This window comes from Protobothrops mucrosquamatus, unplaced genomic scaffold, assembly GCF_001527695.2.
Source record: "Protobothrops mucrosquamatus isolate PMUCROS unplaced genomic scaffold, P.Mucros_1.0 scaffold_254, whole genome shotgun sequence".
Lineage (NCBI taxonomy): Eukaryota > Metazoa > Chordata > Lepidosauria > Squamata > Viperidae > Protobothrops > Protobothrops mucrosquamatus.
The window spans coordinates 409,148-435,453 of record NW_015386330.1 but is presented as its reverse complement, the minus strand read 5'-3'; the positions used below and the strand labels follow the sequence as shown (position 1 = coordinate 435,453).

At 34.6% G+C, this 26,306-nt stretch overlaps 1 protein-coding gene across 1 annotated transcript in view; it reads right to left on the bottom strand.

The window, feature by feature from the left end:
- Positions 1 to 9,510: 9,510 nt before the first annotated feature.
- Positions 9,511 to 26,306, bottom strand: part of MAP3K2 (mitogen-activated protein kinase kinase kinase 2) — a 35,194-nt gene continuing 18,398 nt past the window's right edge. Inside the window, exons 7-17 of the mRNA XM_015831183.1 lie at positions 24,447 to 24,534; positions 21,498 to 21,616; positions 21,246 to 21,325; positions 21,071 to 21,138; positions 19,761 to 19,850; positions 18,153 to 18,359; positions 17,404 to 17,552; positions 16,100 to 16,231; positions 14,694 to 14,823; positions 11,344 to 11,521; positions 9,511 to 9,875 (exon numbers count right to left, since the gene is read on the bottom strand). Of these exons, the coding sequence (XP_015686669.1) occupies positions 9,650 to 9,875; positions 11,344 to 11,521; positions 14,694 to 14,823; positions 16,100 to 16,231; positions 17,404 to 17,552; positions 18,153 to 18,359; positions 19,761 to 19,850; positions 21,071 to 21,138; positions 21,246 to 21,325; positions 21,498 to 21,616; positions 24,447 to 24,534 (1,467 nt within the window). The 3' untranslated portion in view covers positions 9,511 to 9,649. The remainder of the gene's footprint in view (positions 9,876 to 11,343; positions 11,522 to 14,693; positions 14,824 to 16,099; positions 16,232 to 17,403; positions 17,553 to 18,152; positions 18,360 to 19,760; positions 19,851 to 21,070; positions 21,139 to 21,245; positions 21,326 to 21,497; positions 21,617 to 24,446; positions 24,535 to 26,306) is intronic.

The following is a 26,306-nucleotide window of genomic DNA, read 5'->3' as shown; positions in this document are numbered from 1 at the left end:
CCAGTAGCTGTGAAATCTCAGGTTTGCTCACTTGCTTACATGTCTTTAAAAGTTCATTGTCCTAAAACACCAAAGAGACTATGGCTCTAAATTGTTTGGAATGATGAGACTGAGTATGTGCAATGTTTTAATTTGCTATGGCACAAGGAATACTTTGGCTCATTATACTAAGTCTCCTTTTCCCCTTAAGCTGTAAACTTATTTTCAGAATGGAATATTTGATTATTTATACTAAGGGGGAAAGATAGTACAGAAATACTTAAGATGAAAACTACAATCCATCTCTAACCCACTTTAATCTAGTTATAATGTGTGATGCCCACACATAGGAGGGAAAGGGGCAGAATGAGAAACAAAATACATAATTTATTTTTAAAGATAAATTGTCTTTTAGAATAAATATTCTCTAGGAAAAATATAGCAAAATTTAAAATCAGCAAAATAAATAAACTAACGGCCCAAAACAATCCAAATGAAAAATGTAAAGTACTTGAATGAAAACTTTAATGTTTACCCTGTATAATCTTAAAAGGACTTTGATACTAGGCCAATATTCTCTACTTATTGTAAATTCCCTACAATTTGACCTTTTATGCCTGGTTTATTTGTCAGGTCAATCAGAGACATCTGGTTCACAAAGGAAGACACTCCCATTTTCTTCTTATGCTGCAGCCCTTGTGTCCCCTCAAAAACAGACCTTCAAAACAGGGACTCCTCAAGAACAAGGTCAGGTAGAATATGGTAAAATGTTATTGGAGAAAGAAATCAAATCAAAGAAAAGAGGAAGAGGAAGAGACTTTGGAGATCATTTAATCCAACTCCTTCCCCTTGTAGGAATCTAGGCATAATCTCCCCATGCCTGTGAATCAGTTTTTTTGTTCCTCTCAAAGAAATACATTTAAAGTCATTTCACATTCTTTGCCACAGCAATAATCACATATTATGCACATTGTTAAACCCAAATTAACAATAAAAGCAAACTTCTGACCCACATTGGGATTTTGCCTTAAATGTCTCATCGAGGTCAGAAGCTATACACATAGAAATGAAGTAAAATCTTACTTTTTCATGTCTACTAAGTTTGTGAAATTGCTATCAAGTTGTCAAGATATGTTCTCTTGATCTGTGACAAAATATTGTTCTATATGGGATTTTTTTAAAATTTCCATTTGGTTTCAACTACTATCCATCTATTAAGAATGGCATAATATAGTTAAAGCAGTAACTGACTTTACTGTACAGCCTGACAAAGAACCTGGCTCCAGCCTCTCTTATAAGATGCTGAGGTTTAGATAATTATCCTCACAGTTAGTAATCTTTCTTCTTACTAATGCAGCATACCGTATGCTAAAAAGGGTATTATAAGGACTGTTTATTAGATTTCTTTCACTAAAGAGAATTTGTTTTCCAATTTAAGACTGGGAAATTTGGAAAATCATTATTATAATTAACACACTTGCTTGGACACATATCTTGCATTCAAAATTCCTTCTGCATAAGCCAAATGCTCAATTTCATGGTTGATATAGTCTGCAACATTTCCATTTCATTTTGTAATTATAATCATTAAAATAGAATTGCTGTGCTCGTATACAGGATCATTTGCCAGGTGCACATTTTTCTGCAGCTGTATGATTATTTTCACATGATCAAAGGGGAATCGGCATGCTCACAGCTGTGTGAATATTGCACCATTCAAGTATACCTCTCCCTCATAGCAAAACCCTCCAAATGCTAATGGTCTTCACTATCTGCTACAGGATATGTCCAAAGGTCTGATTACTACAATGGATGCTATGAGAATAATTTGCCCCAGAGATGATGAAACCAATGACTATTCTGATAGGGCCTATGTATCATCTGCAAGTACAATCTAACAGTGGGTATATTTAGGATATACTCAATATATCCATTATAGAATATAACACCACAATTCAAAGGCCAATGACAAATACAATATATTTAAGCCAATGTTTAAATTCATTAAAAATATTTCTTTATTTTTGAAAAGGCTTCAGATGAAATTTTAGTCTATATTATAACTGCAGCATTTTTCATTCTGAGCTAATTTTTCTACTTTCCTCATAAAGCTAGATTTTGGATAAGTACCTTCAATTTCCCTTAAGGGATAGATCTACTTTACATTCTGTACCAGATCCTCTCTCTCTCCCGTTTCAATTGGAATCTGTGTATTTAACATTGAACTAGAGTTAGCTCAAGCTCCCAAAATAGTATAACCAGTAGTACCGGGGATTGTAAGGCTTGGATTCCAAAAAGACTGCATTTTATGATCCCAGAACACATTTAAATACCCCAAAGCATGGTGTGTATAATTGTAGGATTATGTGCTACTTCACTAGCACCTTCAAAAATATTACTGCTTAAGGGGCCGCTTGGATTGCATGTGTATCTGGGACAGCCATAGTAATAAATATATCCAGCACAACTTAGAAATCACAGGAAAGTTGCTAACAGCCACTAAACTAGACAAATAGTGCTTTTGGCTGTACCTAATAAGGAGTATAAAAGCTTTGGTTTTCAGTAATTTGCTAACATATACATAATAAGTACACAAACAAACCTGTACTAGTATGTTGATAGTAATACTTTTGCTTTTAAAAAAACCCTCACCTTAGAGATATACATTCAAGCATAAAAGTCTGTAATTCTCCTATAGGTGCAATATATTTCAAAGATTTTTTTTTTAAAAATTCAATAAATATATTAGAATTTTTTGACCAATTTTCTTAAATGTCAAGACACTGCTGCAAACTTGGTTGAAAGTATTACTGAATTCTACATTAAATCTGGACAATGGCAGGAACAAGATTTGTCCTTGTTAAAGCTATATGGCATTAATAGAATACAAATACCTTATTTGAAATCACATCTGATTTTCCTATTCAGAACCAATACTGTCACTTGCTTTAAGCAAATACTTTCTTAAAAGAAAGTACCACTAAAATCATTCTCAGTTCACTTGAGCTGCTGATTATTCTAGAATTAAATAATTTGCATGTACATAGAACTTCCATGTTATTATTATCATATCTAAGTCTAAGTGCTATTAACATCTCCATTTGAAATTAGTGAACTTGGAATATTTTTAACAGCTTAGTTTAAAACTAATGACATACTTGGATAAAGGTTTAACATGCTATCAGTATTTTTAAAAGCAAGGCTTGAAAGTCTATATATGGTTATCTAAAAAATTGTTATAAATACTCCCTAGTTAATTTAAAAAAGGGAAACAATTATGATGCTACTTAGTAAGTGTTCTTATGTAATTTGAACTTTTTCTGTAATCAATATGCTAAGAAAATAAACTTAAGGCATAAAGATAAAGGCACTCAGATGTCTTTGAATGCTTTGTTAGTATAACAAGAACATTTTAATCCACTGTATGTAACCCATATACTTCTTAAAAATTAAGGAGTAACGCTTATGCTAAAAATTAAGATTTCTCCAGGGAGACTATCATGATCTTTTTTTTAGAATTAGGCTTTCTAATTTATCAAAACATCTATTTTCTTAATCTAAACCCTATATATATATATATATGAAGGTACTGGCCAGACTTCATGCCAAGCCTCCCTGTCACTTTCAAATTCATGAAAAATATCAGGCTTCAAGATATAAAATAAAAATAAATTCACCACATTACAATGCTTAATTTAATTTGTGGTTTAGAAAAATGCCTGTTGCGTGCTATGAGTATCTATGGCTGGTTGGGTGCTACTGCTGCAAGATCTCCTCTGATGGGTGCCCCATGTTATACATGGAAAGAAAGAAATGAATATTTGGATTTATGATTGGCACAACCATTCAGGATTGTACCCAGAAGCATAGCATCTAAGTATGACCCTGCATTTTTTCTTTCTGAATCTTAGTTATGCTTCACAGCTGGGTTTGAACCATACATAATGCAGTTTTGGCAATGATTTCTAATGCAGTTGGACACAGATTAAATCTTGCACAAAAGGGCTGAAAAATAATATACTGAATTATTTTTATGTAGCAGAAAAGCCACATTTATCTTCATTTTTAAGACAAAGACATGGTTATGTGCTATATATAGCTTATGTCTACTCAGCTCTGAGGGATATCAATTTTCCCTTTAGTGTTTCCAGTTTCATTTTCTCATAATTATTTGAATGTGACATATTCCCATACCATTTTCTCATAATTATTTTAATATAAAGAATATATAGACTTTGAAATATTGTTAGTCTTCATGAGAAAGCAGTCATTTACAAGCTTTTGTTTGATGGTCTTGTATATGTCTAATTCTAAGACTAAAAAATAATAGGCTACAAATCACTGTCAAAAGACACAATTTGTACTGGCAAGCTTTGAAGGATTCTAAATATCACCTTAGATATTCAGAAACATAAGTATTTTTTATATTAGTGTTTTCTTTCTAGCTAAATTGATATACTTATTAAAAGTCTCTAGTTAGGAGACTTTTGCCTATAATCACATAAGCTGTTCCCAGCCTCATTTGATGAAGTCCAAGGAAAATGTAATGAAAATGATCAAAATTTGGCTTGAATTGTAACAGCAAGCTTGCTGTCAATCACTATGGTTTTTGTTTTGTTTTGTAAACTTTAATTACAAATTCATACCAAACATGGACTTATACTTCAATAATTACATGCCAAATTGCTGGGGACTGACCCATTCAACTTGTCGCGTAAGGTAAACCATTAGCAATTGAGCTACCTCCCTCCATTATAGCTGATATTAGAAGTGTTTGGGAATTCACTTTATCCATCTTTTTTTAAAAGCACTTTTATATTGCCATTGTCAAGACACAATATTGAAAGAAGGCACAAACAGCTATCAGCCTTACTCTGCTGTCTGTCTGTCTGTCTCTCTCTCTCTCTTTTTCTCTCTCAGCTACACTAGGGATTTGAGTAGCACAGTGCCCTTCAATCTGGGTACGTTATCTACAATTTTGGACTCTTCCTACTTTCAAGATACTTCTTTGGACATTACAAGATTTTTTAATTCTTAACCTGCACTAGACATTATCTTTGAACATCACATAATTACCTTTTGGTAATAGAAGTACCCAGACTAAAGTTATGCAAATGTTTAAACAAAGCACAAAATAAAATGGAAATGTCATCTGCATTTTCTGGGTCCCTAGTGTATCTTTAGTTCCCTAGAATAAAAATAGCATGGACAGAAATATCCCATGCTACTTCAAATATAAACACATTTAAAATATAGGTTTGGGGTCACTGTAAATTGTTCTGTATAGAAATTATATGTAAAAATATACCCAGCAAAATAAACCTTATAACCAAAATCCCTCAGGTATTTTGATAAGGAATATATTTTAAATTGCACATAACTTTAGAAAGGCAAAGGGCTATTGTATCACCAAATTTTTACCTAAAGCAACTCCTACACTCACCCATATTCAAAAAACTTGATCACAAAATTATTCCTGTTCAGAATATATTAAATTCTAATTCTCTAAATTTCTGGTTTTTTTCTAATTTATTAGCAAAAAGTATTGTTTCACTCTTACATTTCTTGTTCTGCATGAATTTAAGCCAAATAATAGGTTTTTTTTTTTACTCCTTCACATAATACGCTCTCATACTTGTCTACTCCATAGAATTACAGCCATTTAAAGGATTTTATTACTTTTAAACATTTTAGAGCTTCAGAGGTTTGCAAATTTCACATTCCTTCTCTCTTTTGGGGATTCACAAATTAATGAGCTGTTCTTATGCATTTGTTTAATAACTTGTCAAAAGAAACAAGCCTTCCCCAAAGTTCAATTGATGTCATCATTTACTATTTTGTATAAAATAACATTATTTCACACCCCAAATCAGGGACAAGAGGAAAGTCAACACTTTCTACATAATTACATTTTTCCTCTGTCCCAGATGTTACCACAGTATCATACATCACATGGACACGAGACCTGCTAATAATCAGGTTAGCATGGTTCCAGACTCCTAAAAGACCTTAGTACAGTGGTAGGTAGCTCACCTATGACATGCCATGTCATTTTTGGTGATACACCAGGCCTCCAGACCCTCTAGGACAGTGTTTCTCAACCTTGACAATTTTAAGGCATGTGGACTTCAACTCCCAGAATTCCACATGCCTTAAAATTGTCAAGGTTGAGAAACACTGCTCTAGGAGTTGTGTAAGAGGGCCTTGCTCTTGGAGGGCCTCTGGAGCCTCAGAAAATCACACAAGAATGCTCGACAAGGCTCATGTGATTCTTTTCTAAGACCCTCTTTTCTGAGGCCCTCTTTTCTGAGGCCCTCCAAGAGCAGGACTCTCTCATGTGTCTTCCACAGGGTGAGGAGAGTCCAGGGAGCAGTCAAGAGAGGCCCCTTTGACTAGGGGAGGGGGGAAAGTGTGAAATGCCAGCAAAATCAATGTTGGCATTTTCTGAATTTTTGGCATGCCAAGCCCATCACCATCACTGCCCCTAGTATAACAACTCACTGTCCTAAGCTTCTCAAGCTCCTAAACTCCAAAAAGGCATGGTGGGGATAAAGCCGATCCAAGTGAGATCAAATTATAGCAGAAAAGCACCATAAACAGGCTGTTATTTACATAGTGAAAGAGCAAGGAGAGGCAGCCAGTGATTCTATTCCAACAGTATCAAGTTCATGTTTTACAGCTAAAACGGGACTTTGCAAATTGTTGTTTAAAAGTACAGCTGATTTAGTGTTGCCATTTAAGCTAGAAATTTCTGGATGGAGTTTGATTCCTGTCTCCCTGCAAAAAAATAATTTAAGGCTCTGTCTCAGATTTGGAGAAAAAAAAATCCAACAGCTTAATCCTATGTATATTTGCTTAGAAAAAAAAAAAGTATCACTGCATTCAGTGTAACTCATTCCTTAATGCATGTAGGATTGTTGCTTTAGACACTACCTTCTAAAATAAGTGGAAGGTTCATTAAACCTGGTCTTCAAAATTGTCTACATGAGCAAATACTTTCATTCAACAATTTTGAATTGGTGCAACAGCGCTGTTCAGAGGTCACTCAGAGGCTGCAATGATTGTCTGACTGCTAGATTTTGAACATTTCAAAGCCCTGTTAATTGAGCAGAGCACAGAATTTTGATAAAACTGTTAAATATACATATACAACTTGGTAAAGGTGGGAGGAGGACTTCTCTTGTGGTCTCTCCTTTTAGTCTACTTGGGACCTAGTGATGCACATTTTCATGTTTTACATAATTTGCATAGCTATAGCTTGATGGAAGTTTTAGCAAATTCAGACTCTTACAGAGCTTCCTTACAGGCACCAGGAAAAGACAGCCTATATTCACATGTAGGATACCACAGCTCTGTACAGAACCATAACAGACTGAAGGGTTCCAGGAAAGGAGTCATGACAATGATGATTCCTTTTTACATGTTACTGTAAATTTTAAGCACACCTATAGAAAAATAACCCTTATAGAAACAAGACCCTTAGAAAACAAATCAATTAATGGGTTGTATTGTTTTTTTTAGTGGGTTAGCTGTCAATTTTGTTCAATCCATATTTGCTTTTCCAATTTAAATTCTGTCACAACTATAGACTAATGCATAAGCAATGTTCCATCTACTCTTAACAACGTATGGTCAACTTCCAACAAAAGCCATATTTAATGGCTGCAGCTTAGTGCTGCAATCAACAGGGCAGCAACAACACCAAAATGTATAACGCTAGGATTATCATTTGTACAATTCTTTGGTGGTTGTTGGTTTTGGGATATTAAGGTTAAAAGATTTCCCTAGTTCTATAAAAAAAATGGGGAAACAATACATTTCTATTTATTGGTGATCTGCTGTTGAAATTACATTTTAGTTGGGGAATGTCTATGGATCAGGGCTGCCTACTTCTATCCAGCATGTCTACGAGATGCTTTCCAGAAGTACTGACTTTATCTATCTGAACTTAACAATAAATAAAGACTGTAAACTCAGGTTACCAAGTCATGATTAAGGTGCCAGGAACATTACATAAGTATGAATCATAAATCACGTATACAGCTTTATGTTGTTGTATAGGTGATTTATGATTCATACTTATGTAACTTATGTTTTATATGTAATTGTTGGTCAGGTTTAATAGCAACATTATGGTATCTATTATCTTCATATAATTTAACTTCCTTTAGACATTTTTCAGAAAGCCTAGGAAACAACTAATAGTAATATTTAGCAACACCACTTCTGGAAAATGGAAGCATCTTTCCCATTGTCCAGTTACTTTTACTGTTTGGTGATATACATATCCAAAAGGGACAATCAGCAAGCACACATTCTACAGTTTCTCATGATATTGCATTCTATTGTATTAAGATGTCCAATGTGGGTTGAAACAATTGGGATAATAATCCCAAGTCTGATTATTCCTTTATTATTATTTAAATCAAAGTAAAACATCTAAATAAATAAATAAAAAAGTCAATTGGAACAGAAAAAATACTTTTTTTTCTTTCTGTATTACATATTCCTTCATCTTCAGCTGGAACTGAATTATATGGTATAGATACACATGGGAACTTCCAGATCTCATTCCACCAAACTTGCTTTTTCAATGCAAATAAAGCATTTGCAACCCACAAAGTTAATTCTATACAGTCAACACAGTGCAAGTTAGTCAGATTATGCAAATGACGTTTGATAAATAAAATATGCATCTCAGACACAGAATTCAGTTCAGCAACAGAAGGAGAAACTATATTTTGACACTGTTGTCCTTTCTACCTTAAGTACTTTATGATAAAACTCAGAGTAGAGGAAAAAAAACTGGACCTTATAAAATATTTTAGGGAACCAGAAGAGTAATTGGGACAGGAGAAACAATATGAAACGTATTCATAATGAATATGAACAGAATTATGTTGCATGAAATAAACTTCATTCTACCCATTAGAGACTCCTCACAGATCAACTGATTCTAACCCTGGAAATCTGTTTGTTGCATGATATGTGGACATGTTTTTAACTTTAGAGAAGTCTGATACTACAGCAATCTGTTTATCTCTGATTCTGGATATACAACATTAATGCACTAGCACTATTAAACAACAGGATTCTTATCTTCAAAGCAGAAAACACTTATTTGGTTTACATTTTTGTGCTAATATGATGATTTATTTTCCAAAATGTACCTTGCTCAGCAACCTGAGATTCTAGCTTCTAAATGAATTTCCAGAATCACAGATGAAACTTATTTCAAAGCTCAAATATAATTGAGAGTTCTTTGTTATTTATTTATACACTGCAACCACTGGATATATACCGTTTTTCTGAATCTGTTAGTGACATGTATACCTTCCCAGCCTTGGGAGTTAATTAGCAGTGCTTGCCAGGGAATAGAGATGGGGAAAACCTTATACATGATTCCTGATGGTCCAAATAAATTCTTTACCCCCTTAAATAAGGAATGAATATGTACTAAAGTGCTTTATGCAAACCACATCAGTACATTACTGAAACAAAGGAGATTCTAAATGGGAAAAATCTGCATTCTAAATATGCAGAGAGATCTTAACAATTTTATATGAAAGAAAGAATCAAGAGAAATAACTTCTCCCTTGTCTTTTTTCAACTCTGTATAAAAAAAAGTGCAGTAAAAAATGCAGTAGGTGAGAGGGATTGAGGCAGGCCATCAGTGATAATGTGCAAATGTATGTCTCAGCAGTTCATCTGCAGATGGTCGCAACTTAGCCTCAATAAATATCCGCTTTAGAAAATCCCGACCGTGGTCTGAGACGTGAGGTGGCAGCTGGGGATTGGTAGGCTGTGTGGCAATTTTAAAAATGGCAGCCATTGCTTCAAATTCTGCCCAGGGTGGCTTCTCAGTGAGCATTTCAACAACTGTACAACCTACACTCCTGCAACAAGTAAGAATGAAAAGCAAATTAAAATCAAGATGACTATCTGAAAAAGATAATCAAAGCATAATATATGTTGCTACCAAAAGAAAAGTTTTTTACATTTCTACGTAAGTTTAATATTTCATTTGGGTGGAGACAGATTTGCTCTTTCAATGTTACCAGATTCATATATTTCTACTGGAAGAAGGGGACGGGGAAAATAAAAGTGAGGTGATTCAACCAATGTATTGTTTTCATTACAATGCTCAGAACATTCATCACTCTCCTGTTCCTAACTTCCAGAACTGCAGGAATAAACACAACACAGAAATAAGCAGGATTTTTTTAAAAAAATCTCTCCTTCATACTGCACTAGAACATTGTTAGGAACAAAATTCCATTCACCAAACAATTAGATCCAATCTTATACTAGCACAATTGTTCTGTTTTTCATCTAGATGAATTTACTCATTTTCAATTTGTAACAATTATTCCTATTTTTTGAAAATCAGAGAAAGCTGCACTCAGTTTAAATACTGACCACTCTACTTTGAGTTTCCTCTAAAGCTCCAATGATTGAAATATAATTTTATTACTGAACACATGCCATAAAAATAGCTTCTTCAGAATTTATAGTAGCAAAAACACTCACTGCAAGGTAATAAGAACGTTTATGTCTGGAAAAAAAATCTTAGTAACACATTATTATTTCTTTGAAAACCATATCATCCTATTTTCTTTAAGGTGATTAACTGCATCAAAGGCTATGCCACTTCTTTCTTCAAGTTACAGTTCTCATAGGGTGTACGGATTTTGCAACCTGAAGTTTGTTCCAGCCAATAATGAAAAACTATAGAAGGAAGCAGACTCACCTAGGTAATTAGTAAAATTGGGGTAACAAATGTGACTAATGGACTTTCTTATAAAATGCCATGGCCAACATTTTCTAGTCTCTAGAACCACAGGGGGAAAGTTGTTTAGAGAAAGGAATGTCCGCATGATAACCCATAAAACTGCTGTGGACATCACATAAAATTACCTAGTGTAAATGCCTTCCTCAGTTTGGCTTAGATAAACCTGCAGAGATTGTCAACTTATGGAGACTTTCTAGATTGCCAATGATTAAAGATCTTTCTCTAACTTCTCCTATCACTTCGGATGACAATGTCCTAGAGGTATTGTTTAACATTTTTCTTTGCCTTAGAAAGTTCAATGGTAGTTAGGGATTTAGACCTATATTAGGCATTTGCTGCTCTACTTTATGTATAAAATTTGAGTGTTATGCACAAATCAGGGATGAAACCAGATTGTTGATATTTCAACCTGAAGTAATATGTAATTTTCATAAACCAAATTCTGATCTCCACTGTTATCAGTCCCAGACCTAATCTTAATGCAGTATTGTGGGTACATCTAGGTGCTCCCAAAGTAGTGTGCAAGAAATTATTTCCAATTTGTTCCTGGTGCAAAATAATATAAGACTTACCAAATATCTGCTTTTCTTCCATATCCTTCTCCACTAATCACTTCTGGACTCATCCAGTATGGAGTCCCCGTAGCAGACTTCATTCCTGTACCAGAAAGGCAAATTGTTTGGAGCCGCTTGCTGGCACCAAAATCACCCAACTTAACATTGCCTGCAGAGTCACGAAGAATATTTGCTCCTGAAAGAAATATAAACAAATGATGTAATGGCAAAAAATTGATCCTGCTTTGGATTAATAACAGCTATTGCTGTGTAATCATATAAGGCCAGTAGAATCATACACAAAATAAGTACAGGTAATCCTCGTGTTTATGACAGTTCACTTAGCAACAATTTGAAGTTGCAATATAATCCCCCCAGTACTTACGACAGTCTTGAGGTTACAAACATTGCAGCACCATGGCAGTTGTTCACTCTTATGAATGACCGCGGAGGCACTGCAACATTTGCCCTGTCTATTCCCCCCCGCCGCCGCCCAGTGCCTATGGAGACTCACTTATTTTGTGAAGATCTAGCAAGCTGTCTCCTCTCCAGCCTCTCTGCCAAGGTTTCTTTGCCTGCTCCCTGCACTCCAAAAGCAGAGCTATAATAGCAGAGGGAGGAGCAGGTTGAGCGAGCCCTGCTCAGCTTCTCTGATTCACTGAGGCTGCCCGCCACTTCTGAAGCAGTGGGCAGCTTCGGTCAGCCTCCCCCAAAGGCTTCCAGTCTTGGCGTAAAAAGTGTTTGCACACGAAAAGAGACTTTGGGGCAGTGAAATTGTGTTGCTTCGAGCCTCCAGTCAGCTTGCAAGCACTTTTCGAGCTGAGACTGAAAGCTTCTGGTGGCCGTGATCTCGCAGGACTTCAGCCCCCCCTCCGCTCTTGCAGAGATTAAGTGCCGGTGGAGACCCAACGCAGCAGGATGGGGGGGAAGCAATTGTGGGGAGCATGAGGTATTTCAGGGGGTAGGGGGAGGCCTTGGGTGGTCTTAAGCAGGTGGTCTGTTCCCTCACTAGGCCCCTCCATGGCCTTCCCCACCCTGAGATACCTCATGTGCACTTAACGACCTGCACATTCGATTAGCGAATGCGTGGGTGAAAGCAGGGAGTTTTCATGTTCATTTTACGTGATTCACTCCAACAAATCCTCGGGTTACGAATGTAATTGGCAGACACCATTATAACTCAAGGACCACCTGTACATTTTTAATGGAGACTGTAATTTAGTGAGTGTACAAAAATATTATAGGCAAACTAAATAATTCAGTTAGAATCTGAAATAAATATGTATAAATATGAACATATGTAAAATTGTATGTATACACTTTTAATTACAGCCCAAATATTAAACAAGAAATTAAACCCTGACCTCAAGGAATCATAGTGGACAATCTTTCCTCTGAAGGTGTCTTCAATCCAAACTTTGACACCTCAAATACTAGTCTAAACAGTGACTCATACCCACATTATCATTTATCTGGAACATTGCAATGTGATCTACATGGGGCTCCCTTTGAAGATCATCCAGAAGCTTCTATTAATCCAAAATGTACCAGCTGTTGGCAGGTAATCATCGACATGAGCATTAGATCTCCTGCACTTGACTCCTAGTTATTTATTTATTTAACTTTAGCTCAGGCCATCAATTGGCTCTCAGTGAATAATAAGTAATTTGCTATAAAGCATCCATGACAACTGATCAAAATTAAAATCACAATATAAAAATATGTTTCAACAAACATCAGCAAACAAATAAAAAGATGGTCTTTTCTAATTTCAAATACCATCTTAAATAGGAGTTTAAAATGTACTAAAACTAATAAAATGGGCTGACTTGAATTTCTCAGGGTAAGGGTTCCAAAGTACCAACATGTGAAAAAACATTTTTGTGCCTCCATCTCCAATTGGTACTTAGTACTTCAGCAACAGGCTATGTAGATCTTTAGGATCAAAATTTACATCATGAATTGCACAAAGATGCTAGTATCAGCCCTACAAGGTGGGCAAGACCATGCAACAGACATTGATAGACCGAAAGCTACTTTTTTTTAGAACAGCTACCATAATATAATCTTGCAAGTCTAATGTGTTTCCTTTCCTCCCTTATTTATCTTCATGAAAATTGTGGGTTGGGGGGGGGGATCTGAAAGGTTTTCTTGAAATATTTTATTGATCCCATTTCATGTACAGTTGCAACTTATACTGCAGCCAAAACTGGACAAAGCTTCCCAGCCCCCAGCCCCCCCAGCTGTCATCTCTGCCATCTTTTCTATGCTCTACTAAGATGCTGGCATCCTGCCATCAATGGGGGAATGGGGCAGAGCCATTTGGGGAAGAAGTGCAGAAGGAAGTAAAAGGAAGCAAAGTGGGGAGGGAATAGCACTGATAGAAACCAGATATGTGAAAACCAGACTAATCCAGATGCCCAAAGGATGGCTGGCCTGGGAAAGAATGTGCAGTTGTTTCAAGACGCACCTAATATCAAATCAATTCTCCAAACATTGCACCAGGATGCTACTGGACACAGACAGTCTGAACAATGGGAGGGAGGAACACGAAGGGGAAAAACTTGTAACTTTGCAAGGGAAACTTTAGTTCTAGCCTGACTTCACTGCAACCAGTAATCCTGGGCAGATCTCACAACAGCCCTGTCTGTGTTTATCCAAGAAATAAAAATGAAAGGAAACCCATGTTTTCTCACGGTTAATTAACAAAAGCTAATTTGTACCATATCAGAAGATTTTTCAGCAACTAATAAAACATTTATTACTACTTATGGTGGGTGTTTTAATTAAGGTGATGTATGTTTATTATTTTGTTGCTATTTATGACTAGGAGTTCTTGGAGATTATTTATTAGATTTGTTTAGCACTACCGATATTACCATTTCAATTTTATCAGACTGAAAAACTAGAATATCCAGTGATGATCTAATATCTAATATGATTAATTTGAAAGGATTAGCTGGTGACATCACTGCTGCCTGGAAGACACCCAGTTGGGGACTCCTTTCATGTCCCCAGCAAGAGCTGAAGCAAAGGACGTGAGCTCACCCCTCTCGTGGCATCACTCGGGTCTTGAACGCAGGCTTGCTGCTTTATTAACCAATATTATATATATATATATATATATAATATTACAATTATACATTGTATTGTATTGTATTATATATATCATACATTAACATTTTTTTCTATCACACTCACTTGAAACATCTACAATTAAAAGTTTTGGAAAAGTGCAGGAAAGGTTTTCAATAAAATGCTATTTTCAGTAGTATACTAGGGGGAAAAAAGAAACCAATCCTTCACAGACTTAGGAAGAAATATTTACAATTCACCAAGCAAATTTATAACAATGCCCCCATCAGTACCTTTAATATCTCTATGTACAATCATGTTACTGTGCAAATAGTGAACTCCTTCCAGGATCTGGCGGGTATACTTCCGAGTCACATTTTCTGTGAGAGCACCATATGCCTTCAACTGATCTTTAATTGAGCCCTACAGTGAAAGAAACTTGCTATAGTAAAAGATCTTAACAGAAGTTTTCTACAAGTCCACCATATAAAAATTACAGCACTTAAAACACTGTTTGAATCTGCAAATGCAGTTATTTTTATTTATGTGTATCCTATTATTTTTACAAGTAACTCAGGGCAGCAAACAGATCCAACACACCTTCTTCTTCCTATTTTCCCCACAACAACAACCCTTTGAGATGAGTTGGGCTAAGAGAAAATGATTGGCCCAAAGTCACTCAGCTGGCTCTCATGGCTAAGGTGAGACTTGAACTCACAGTCTCCTACTTACTAGCCTGGGCCCTTAACCAATAGAATAAACTGGTCTTGGAAATCTCTCTCCATCTCACCTTCACTTACATAGCTCTCTTTCAGCACACCAACTTAGGGCAGTGGTTCTCAACCTGTGGGTCGGGACCCCATTTGGGGTCGATCGACCATTTCACGGGGGTCACCAAGCAAGGCTGTCCGCCATTTTTTTGTCCGCCATTTTTTCCCCTTTTCCGGCGGGTGCCTTACCTCTCTTGGGCTGGGCCAGCTGGTGGTCGGCCTGCTCCATCTCTGCCGCTTGCCAGCTACGCCTCGGCTGGCGCAGGGGGCAGAACCACGCATGCGTGGCGCTCCCGGGCAGGGAAAGTCCTCGACTTACGACCGGTTTAGTCCTCGACTTACGACCGGTTTAGTCCTCGACTTACGACCGGTTTAGTCCTCGACTTACGACCGGTTGGGGTCGCGGCATTAAAAAGGTTGAGAACCACTGACTTAGGGGAAATAGGATTTAAAATTTAAATCCGGATTCTTACTGGAATGTATATCTGTGATTCATACTAGAAAGATAACAGAATGCTACAAGTACCAAACTTTTTTATAATATTTAAAAGAATAGTTAATAACTTAAAATTATTTGTTTTCTTTTAAACTTCAGATATGCCCGTAACAATCTACTATCAGCCATGCTTATTTTCACTATGATAGAAATATTTAATATGATGCTTCCCGCATGTGGGAAAAAATCAATAATTAAATATGCATCTTGTTAGACAATAGATATGTCAAGAACAGAATGCAGATAGCAAGATGTTGACCTGTAGATGCTAGTGAAAAACTGGAGAAAATATTTATAGAAACTTAGTACAAAAGCACTTTTCAGTATTTTTACACAGTATCTTATACATCACTCTATTTGCAGACTTGATTTCTACATATGGGCATGCACACACTGCAGAAATTTACTGTGTCCCTGTGGGTCAGCGGCTTACCCCTGGCATATATTCCATGAATATAGAAAGTGTTCCTTCCGGATGGTCCCTTAAGCAGCCATAATACTGAACAATTCTTTCATGTAGCAGATTTTTCAGAAGCTGAATCTCACATTCAAGGGCATTTACTTCCTAAAAGTAACATATCAGAATAAGAGCAGATTTCTAGCACTAAATCATACCAAAAATATTTGATGCAAGTATTTTTTAAATTTAATCTAAACTGAATAATTTAAAAATTATTATTGCTAGCTCATTATTATCAATCACTACAAACCATTTTAGCTGCTTTACTATTTTCATAATTAAATGAACACTTCAGTTTTATGTATTTATATGGAAACAGCTTCCACAAGTCTCTTTAAACAATATCAAAGAATTTGTAATGCTCCCCTAAATTGCAATAAGAATTGCATAGCAGTGGTCCTCAGAGGACCTTGTTTGAATTATCTATTCTTATTTAAAACAATGATCAAATTGCTGAACAAAAAATGAATTTTATATAATTCCTAAATGTTATTGGCAATACTGTAGGTTTCAATAGGTTCTCTAGTTTGTACTTAGTATTGAATCCAAAATTACATATTCGAATATCACAAAGTAATGAAAATGCACTTTACAATTGTCATTCATTTAATTTTCCAGTTCATTTTTCTCTCAACAGTACCATAGTTTGAAGTACAGTGTGTTAAAAACAGAATGGTCCACCATATCTGAGCACATGTGAAAGACTCCAATTCATAAGTAACAAGAAAACTATTAATAAATAGCTTATATTGATAGGAAATTTCTGAATATTCTTAGAGAAAAAACCTAATTGATATATTGGTATACATTGTACAGCTTAATATTTAAACCTTTCATTAACTCCATGTCTTCATTTTTTAAGGGGATAATCTTATTATTATTTCCATATGAAAGTAGTTTTGACTTCTAGAATGGGAAGGACAATTCCCCTCCCTTCCATAGACTCTTAAAGTTTGCTCCGAAATATTTGGGGGGAAAATGGAGGATAAATTAGAAAAAAAAATCCACTAAACAAGAAGATACCAACTCATGTCAAAAGAGTATTTCACCCATGGAAAAAAGCCAAACGGTCAGAATTCACATATGAATAACATCAATCTTTTAGTGACATTTGTGTAATATTCAGGTTCCATAACACTTTCCTCAGCTTCTTTTGATTTTACTAATATGTTTTTAAAAAGCATGATTCTAAAAAATAAGTTCAATTTATTTTAACCATTATATGTGTACATATCAGAAAGGCAGAGAAAGAGGATACTTCCTTTCCGAAATCTTACCTTACTCGTCTCTGGGCTGTCAGGATCAAACTCAACTTGTTTAACAGCTAGTTCTCGTCCTGTGTCTGCATCATAGCATAGATAGACTCTACCAAATGCACCTTGGCCAAGTGGTTTACCAAGTACCCAATTAGTTGGAGCACGTGGGGCTGCAACAAAATGTGAGAAATCTGATATATTCAACTATACAAGGGAAAAGCAGACCGACACCTTTCTGACACTTCAAAAAAGCTCCCAAAACAGCATATTTTATTTTATTTTAAAATATAAACATTTACCCTGTGAATAGACTTACAATTCCTGGTTTTGATAAATTTGCAGTGTTATTAGTAAGTATATAATGTGATAGCTTTCTCCAAATTTGTGTGTGTGTGTGTGTGTACACACACACATATGTACATACACACACACACACACACTTAATAAATGTAAGCACACATATTAACAATGAATAGATTTTAGGTTATTTTCTATCCTTCTTCTATTACTATCTTCAAGAAATAATTATTGTCTTAGTAAAAGAAACATGTACGGTAGGAATTTCCTGATAAGGCTTACTGTGGACTAGACACTTCAAGGGCCCTTTCTATATGTCAGATTTTCTGATTTTAGTTTATTCTTCTGATACGCTCCCATTCCTCTGAGGATTTATTTTCCTCGCAATTCTATATAAAACCTAGTTATTTCAACAACTGAACTATAGTTCAGATGAGGGATTACAAGGAAATAGATAGAATTTTTCTCCTTACAGCGGCTGGGAGGGCTGATGTCCATTACTGTCAAGGTAGGATTTTCTATGTCACTTCCTCTTCTCCGCATCCGTCCATCTTCATATTCTGGAGTGAAAATGCTGCTCCCACTGCTTGTGCTCAATGAATAATCCGTTGGGCTGAAACTTACTGGAGTGCGTAAGCAGTTTCCTTGGGTCCTTCTAACTCTTGGAAAAGTTTTACGACCTGCAGAAATTATAAGTGAATCCAACACCATAGTATTATGAAGTACAATGTTTCTCAGCACATTGGTCTCGATGAAATTGACAGTAAAGATCACTAGACAGAATTGGAAATATGTTATAGACCTGAGAGGCAATCATAAACATTAATCACAGCCTCCCTTGATAATAAATAAATAAATAAATAAATAAATAAATAAATATATATATATATATATATATATATATATATATATATATATATATATATATATATATATATATATATATATATATTTATGATATATATATATATATATATATATTTATGATAACCAAAGTAGATACTTTTGTAAAGGACCAGAGCAAGCACATTTTCTTGGAAAATAGATTTCAATTTTCTAAATATGGAAGTTTTAAAATATAATACTGTAATATTTTTATTGGTGGTAAGAAATAATAGCTTCAGCTCTATGAAAAGTAATAGCCTTGCTGATCTTTTAAATAACATACTTGATGAAACTCTAGGTGTTTATTTTAAATAGTGGATTTAACAAAAGGCAGCATTCACAAGGAACTAAAATTAGCTGCCATGAACCGAACTCAACTCATGAAATGCTCCAGAAGGAAGCAAAGAAGGTTCTCTAGTGCATCATTCCTTCTCACTGTCATCTACTGAAAAGCTTCTCTAACAAGCTGGAAAACTTTCCAGAACAACATAGGCCTTGCCACTAGAAGTTGCAAAGAAAAGCATTGAAAATATTTTGACATTCTTTTATTGTGGATCCTATTAGATCTTTATCTTTTCCATTCTCTTCCATAAATGGAAGGGCACATCTGGGTAAAACAAGAAATATTTTGGGGGTGTTATTTAGGAAGGAGAACATTTTTCCAACTTCTCTGCAACTCTTTGCACCGTCTCCCATACTATTTCAAAAACTATCCCAACAGTGTGAAACAGATCCTAGGGCTGGTAAACACACTTCCCCTCCTTATTTTGAGTGTTGTTGGGTGATAAAACATAGTGATGGCACAAGAGAAAAAGAGTCCAGGGGGAGAGAGGGATGTTGATAGCTAAGAATAGGTGCCTTAAGCCTCTTAAAAGCTTAAGAACCACTGTAAATTTTATCTTGTGCTTCTAAATGAAAATTTTATGTTCCTCCACAAACTGGTATTTTACTGGCAATGCAATCAAGGGTAGGCAGATATGTTCTGGAACTGTAAAAAAAAACTTAGCAGCAGGTTGTATGTGGTCACAAGTAGAAGGTTTCATTGTGCTATTCTAAGACAACCCTTAAAAGATCCTGCTGACAAAACAAAGATTTATAAATTCAAAATTAATACACAAAAATGATGCTCTCTTAATTTACAGTAAAACAAACCAAAAATTTGAAGAAAAATATAAACCAGATGACCCACAACTCACCATCATTGTATTCTTGATGTTGGTATGAAATATGATACCGAGGATAAGTTCCACCTTTGACAAACTTTTCAAATATTGGGAGGTCATAATCTGAAAAAAATATTTTTGCTTTATTCCATTAAACAGCATTAACTAGCCAAAACTGAATAAAAAGGTTTATGTATCATCCCCAATTTCTAATCAGGAAAAGCATATGTAAAGGACTATGCTTTTTTCATAATATATGCTGTATCTATGTCATTCCTAAATTAGGGGCAGAATACAAAGAAGATATTGATTTTTTAAAAACAACATACTAATTTTAATACATATTTTATGTCCCAGAAATATTTTTTTCTTTATATTCATATACTTTTACTATTTGCATGGTGACTCTTCATTTATGAATACTATAGACTTTACACTATTATACTATATGTTTATGAAGATTCTCAGTCATCCAGGTCATGGTTGTCCCAAAGGAGCTTTTTTTAAAAGGCAACTGAACTTTCTTTCCAGTTGCCTTTTGAAAAAGCACCTTTGCGACCCCTGTACTATATTATGCTATACATGTACACAAATTCCATCATTTAAATCCCAGTTTGCTCAAGGAATATTATTTTATTATCTTCTTGGTAAGCATGATGGGTTCTGCTCATTCTCTTTCATTGTGGAAACATACATTTATTCCACCTGAAGCCCACTTTGTGATCTTTTAAAGCTTTTAGAATAAGATTACAATATTAAAATATCAATTTTAAAAAAATCTCCCATATCTTTTAGAGTTTATTATAATCTTTTGAGGGTTTTAAGATGCTTTGCTCCACTAGATTAAACTTCCAGTTCAAATGGAAATTCAGTACAACTTCAGAGTATATTAACATTAAATTCTATCTTGATTTGAATAGAACTTTCCAGTACTTGAAAGCTTTAAAATTCTTACTTAGTTCCAATTGTGAAGGTTGCAATGACTTAAATCAATATGGTCAGTATTTTATATGTGTAAACATCATATGTTTACAGAGCTAGAAAAATAGTTGCATAAATCCAAATGACCTTGAAAAAAATATAAATTATAAATATTTCCACTAAAAATGAAAAAAAAACCCAGATCAAGATCCTTTTTATCATCTCAGCAATGATTGCTATTTTCTGATTTAACTGTTAGATATTTCTTTGATTATATAGCTGTATTAGTTACATTTCTGCATTTGCTACCATAGTCTTTGACCTACTCAAACACTATATTGTGAAGCTATAGATACTTAACATTGTAATATAAAACTTTATAACAATAACATTGGAAACATTGTCCATTTGTTTTTATCTACCAGAGAATTCTTGATGGTTATCAGGATAGCTCTGAGCTCTTGGCATCCGGGACTTAGGGTAGTTCTCCCTAGAAACACAAAACATTGCAATATTAAATTCGTAATAACTAAGAGCCTCCTGAATATAACTATGACTTGCAGAGCACAGCAGAAAAACAGATTATATGGTTCTCACCCATCTAGAGGGCTATCAAGTGACGGACAACTTCCTGAGCCAGAATTTTCAGGGCTACTCAGTGATAATGGATCCAACATCTGCAAGAAAAGCACAAAAATGTACGGCAAAGTTTCAGTTAGTTCAAGCCACATCAATAAACGGAATGGGGGAATCCAATGTTAATCCAAAATTTAAGGAGAAAAAGGGGGATCCCAAGAAAACCCTTCAAGCTACCAGATATGTAGAAGATCCTTTAACGAGAATGCTTACTAAGTCTCTTTCTGGAATGAACTCGCCCTCACTATTGATACTAGTGAATGATCCATTCCGTGCCACATGATCATCTGGAATGTATCCTGGAGGAGGAGAGCTGCTGTCACGAGTATAGCCTGTTGAATTTTAAAAGAAATGGAAAAAGATTATAAACAAGCTTACCATCAAGAGTCAATTATTAGTTTAATTTTTAAATCAAACAATATTCCTTTCTTCTGATCTTTCAGTTATTTTCTATTATTTTAAATTACGTATGCTGGTAAGCAAACAACTTTAGTTCAATATAGAACAATTTCAAATATAAAATGCATTATGCATTTCAGTAATTTTCTATGTGGTATATAAACTGTCAGGGGGAGATATGTTTTATACACTGATACAAACAGGGAAGAATGTACACTTTAAAAAAATGCTTCAGAACATCATCCTTTTTCATTCACACAGTATTTCAGGATGATATTCCTTACTTCTGCTTAATATTGATATTTTCCAACAGAGTGGTTTTTGATGTCCTGCTGTTTTTGCTGATAAAACTATAGCTATAGAAAAATACCTTTCCCCTTAATTCATGCTGAATATATATAATTCCCTCACAGAATACAAAATTGTAGAATACTGGTCTACAAAGTGACATAAATTGCACAGTAAATATAAAATATTAGTCACTATTTCCACATTTTTTTCATCCTGATCCTATTTTGGATTTTTTTAAATTGATATGGAATGTTCATACCAGTTGAAACATCAAAACACTCAACTTTAAAGGATGTTAAAACAAGAGCAAGGGGAAATGGCATAATTACTGATTAAAAAATAAACAATATCAACATATTCTAATGTAGGCAAATGCATCTTAATCCCTTTACATAAACATAGCTCTTTTATTACACAATATATGTGTAATATTTGCGTTTCTTTATATATCTAGAAAAATGAGTTTAATAATGTATTATGGATCTTGGTTGTCTAATTTTCCATAATTTTCTAATTTTTTAATACACTTCCTATATTTTTCATCACACGTATTTGAATCATTCACAAACAGTGCTTAAAAGATTGTCAGATTCTTTGGCAGATACCTCAGACTAAAAGCATTTTCCCCCAAGCAACATTCTCAGTCTTCTTTTGGAAACTACTAAATGAACCAGATAAGATTACAAGATTTTCAGTAAATCAACTGTTTCCCACTTAGAACCAACTTATATTCATGTGCTATGACTGACCCTTTTAAAATTTCTTTCTAGCAGCCTTTCTGCAATCTGGCAGCTAACAGAAAAGAATATAGCTGGCTGTCTACATACCAGTCCTATAAATCTTTCATTTCAAAACCTACAGAAATCCATCTGTCCTTCTTAAAAGTGAAAAAAGACAAAATAATATTTTTACACGGAAGCTGTTCTTAAATCTCAGCAATTTAAAAGGATTTTCTACATCTGCACCAGATTCTAACCAATTTCTATAAAGCTCTTTAAAATGTGTAGCTTTATCTTCAATAATTTTAGCTACCAACACAATTAATTTGCATGCTTCAATTTTGTTGACTTTTAGATGTGTAAGTATAATAATTATGGGCAGGCCCTGAAAGGAATTAAAAAGTGAATTTGAAAAAGCTATAGCCATTGAGACTATATCACATCAAAAGAAAAGCATTTTTATATAACCTGTAGAGGGGGGGGAAAGGACAATGGCTGATGTATATATTTAAACCCAGAAACAACTAATGCCTTATAGCAAATCCTTAATTTTATTTAGTGAATCTAAAGCAGCATTTTCCAGTTCTGTTAAAATTCAGCTACGTAATCATAACACATTTAAATATAAGAGAACACCATGTTAGCAAACAAGATTGGCATACATCAAAAACGTGTGCGTATTAAACAGTAAAACATACAAAACCAAGAAATAGACATCATGTAAAAAGATTGTCTAACTAATATAAGTTCTTTGATAGGTTTCTTTACTAGTCCATAGTTTAAGAATCTGGGAATTACTTAATCAATTTTTCTGGATAGAGAAGTGCATATATAAATTGATGTGCAATAATCTTATTTTTACTCAATTCTCTAAATATAACTTTCTTCTACAGTATCTCTTTTCCCAATCATTTTATGAATTTGTTTTTTTAAAACATGTAAAAATCTGAATGTGCTTTATATTTCACCTGATGATACAGAATCATAAGAATTCAAAACAGTGCAAATACCCATGTGTAACCAACCTATTTTGTATCTATATTCAAGAAATGTGAGTTAACGGTATTCACATAAAACATATTTGTAGAGAGAACTAAGATTTAAAATTACAGGTAGCCTCAGTTTATGACTTCAATTGAGCCCAAGACATTTGTCAAGTAAATTTTGCTCCATCTTATGACCTTTCTTCCCATGTTTGTTAAGTGAATCACTGCCGTTATTAAGTTAGTAACGCAGTTGTTAAGTGAATCTGGTTTTCCCACTGACTTTGTCAGATGGTCACTTAAAAGGTAACTACTTGTCCCCAAGACACTGTAATCGTCAGAAATATGAATCAATTGCCAAGTGTCTGAATTTTGATCATGTGACTATGGGGATGTTGCAACAGTCATAAGTGTGAAAAATGGCTATAAGTCACTTTTTTCAGTGCCGTTGGGATTTCGAACAGTCACTAAATGAACTGTTCAAGTTGAGAACTGCCTGTATTCCCATAATCAGAGATTTTGAGTGTGGTACTTTGTTCTCGTTATAATTCTGGTATTACATGAATTTAGTTTTAACTTGTTCAATGTTCTTATGAGTTTTCAGTTATTCAAGGTTCATACTGCACACTAATCATTGGTCTTTGTGTGCAGCAATATTTGTACTGCTTGCTTTTTGCAAATTACTGTGGCAGCATGAAAAGAAGGGTAAATGTTTCATAAATAAATAAATAAACCACCAGTTTAAAATTTAAAATATGAAGTCTTATTACCTATTACAGAATTCCTGTTTTTCTTTTCTGTTACTCTGAAAACTGTATTATCCAAATCTTCCAATGATGACAAGGGATCCATGTTATTCTAGAAAGAAAAGTATGATTATTTATTTATGCTTAAAAAAAATCTCTACCCTTATAAAAAGAAGCAACATTTTGACATAAATATGGATGACATCCAACGTTCCATTTCCACTTCCTAAAATGATAATGGGTGGAGTTAATTTTCTCCTTTCCGTAGTCCTCAAATTTGGCTCTGAGGGATTGAGGACTTCTGGTACAAATTTTATGAAGATGGAACCGCAGATGAACAGGGTTTTTCAAAAACCCACGGCACAAAATTCCAGTTTGATGATACTGGATTTCCCCCCAAATTTTCCACTTTTCAACTAGGATATTATAATATAGTATTATTTCCCAAGTGCACACATTCCAAATGTTAAGATTATAATGATAGCAAGAATGAAAGGTTAAAATGTATTGAGATTACTCAGAAATAGGAAAATAAAGTTTTTGGCACACCTGGGAGTATTTCTGCACACATCTCACTAAGAAGGATAGCTATCAACAATCAAAATATAGCTTAAATTGTTTTGGGCTTTGCCTACAATCTTTCTCTCCTACTGTTCTAATGAGGCAACTATTAAAAAAATATTTGTAACCTTTAAAGCAAAAACATGGTATTATATAACAAGTTTTCTGATTGCAATTTATATTTCATTAATATTCTGTGAACATACAAAACATGGCTTATTACATGCAACATGTACTGTATCATTATCAAATTTTATTATATTACACACACACACACACAAACAAATACAGATAATGTGCACATGAAAATAACCAAACTTAATGTGTTACAAGTCAGAGAATGAGAATTCATGCAGACATTATTCAAAGAATAATTTTGACTCAAATCTTTTTTGTAGATTTGATCAAAGATTACTTGTTAATGAAAATAAAGAGTTCTGTGGCTTTCTGGAACTAGAACCCAAAGAAAAAGACTCCTCCATAAAGGAAGGGGACAGATGGCAATTTTCCAGAGGGATCAGATTGTTAGGGGTCATGGGCAAACAACAGAGGAAAAGTGTTACAGCAATATACAAATTTACACAATGCCTTAACACACCTGTGTGTTTCCATGAACAACAAGCAGAATCTTGAGGCTCTTCATGTGAACACTGCGATCAAGGAGCTCCACAGCTTTGTCCAGATCATCCTGGACAGCTAATGGAATTACCAGCTATATGTAGGAAAAATTCACAAGATTAAAGTGCAAGTTAAATATAAATAACGTATATACACAATAGATTTTGTGACCTGAAAATTAACTGTACAATACCAACTGTCTTCAATAATTAGTATTTAGCAGAACTAAGGGACAGCGTGATAGAAAATGGGTAGAAATGAACCATAAAAAGGATATTTAATTATGACAATTTGGCTAAGCAGGATCTGTAGTCAGTGGAAAGATGTAACCATACTAAAAATTAACCAGGTTTTCCCATATCCCAAAGCTACTTGTTAAAGATGTATATGTTCTTTATGGCTATACTTTTTGAAATTTAGCAAGCCATAATAAATTAAGGACTCTTAATACAGGGAAATAGGCAAAAGAAAAATAAATCCACATTTGATTTTCATCACCACATTAATGAAAGGGGCGTTGTCTTACCTGAACGCCTTTTCTCAGCACGGAGATGGAGACTCCACCATTGGGTAGTAGACTGTATTCCTGCCCAATCAGATCAAGTCAGCCAAAGTTGCCACGCCCGTCCTGGACCGTTGGTCTCCAGTCTTTGACGCGAGCGTAGCCATTGACTGACAGCAAGACGTTGTGGCTCACCAAACTAA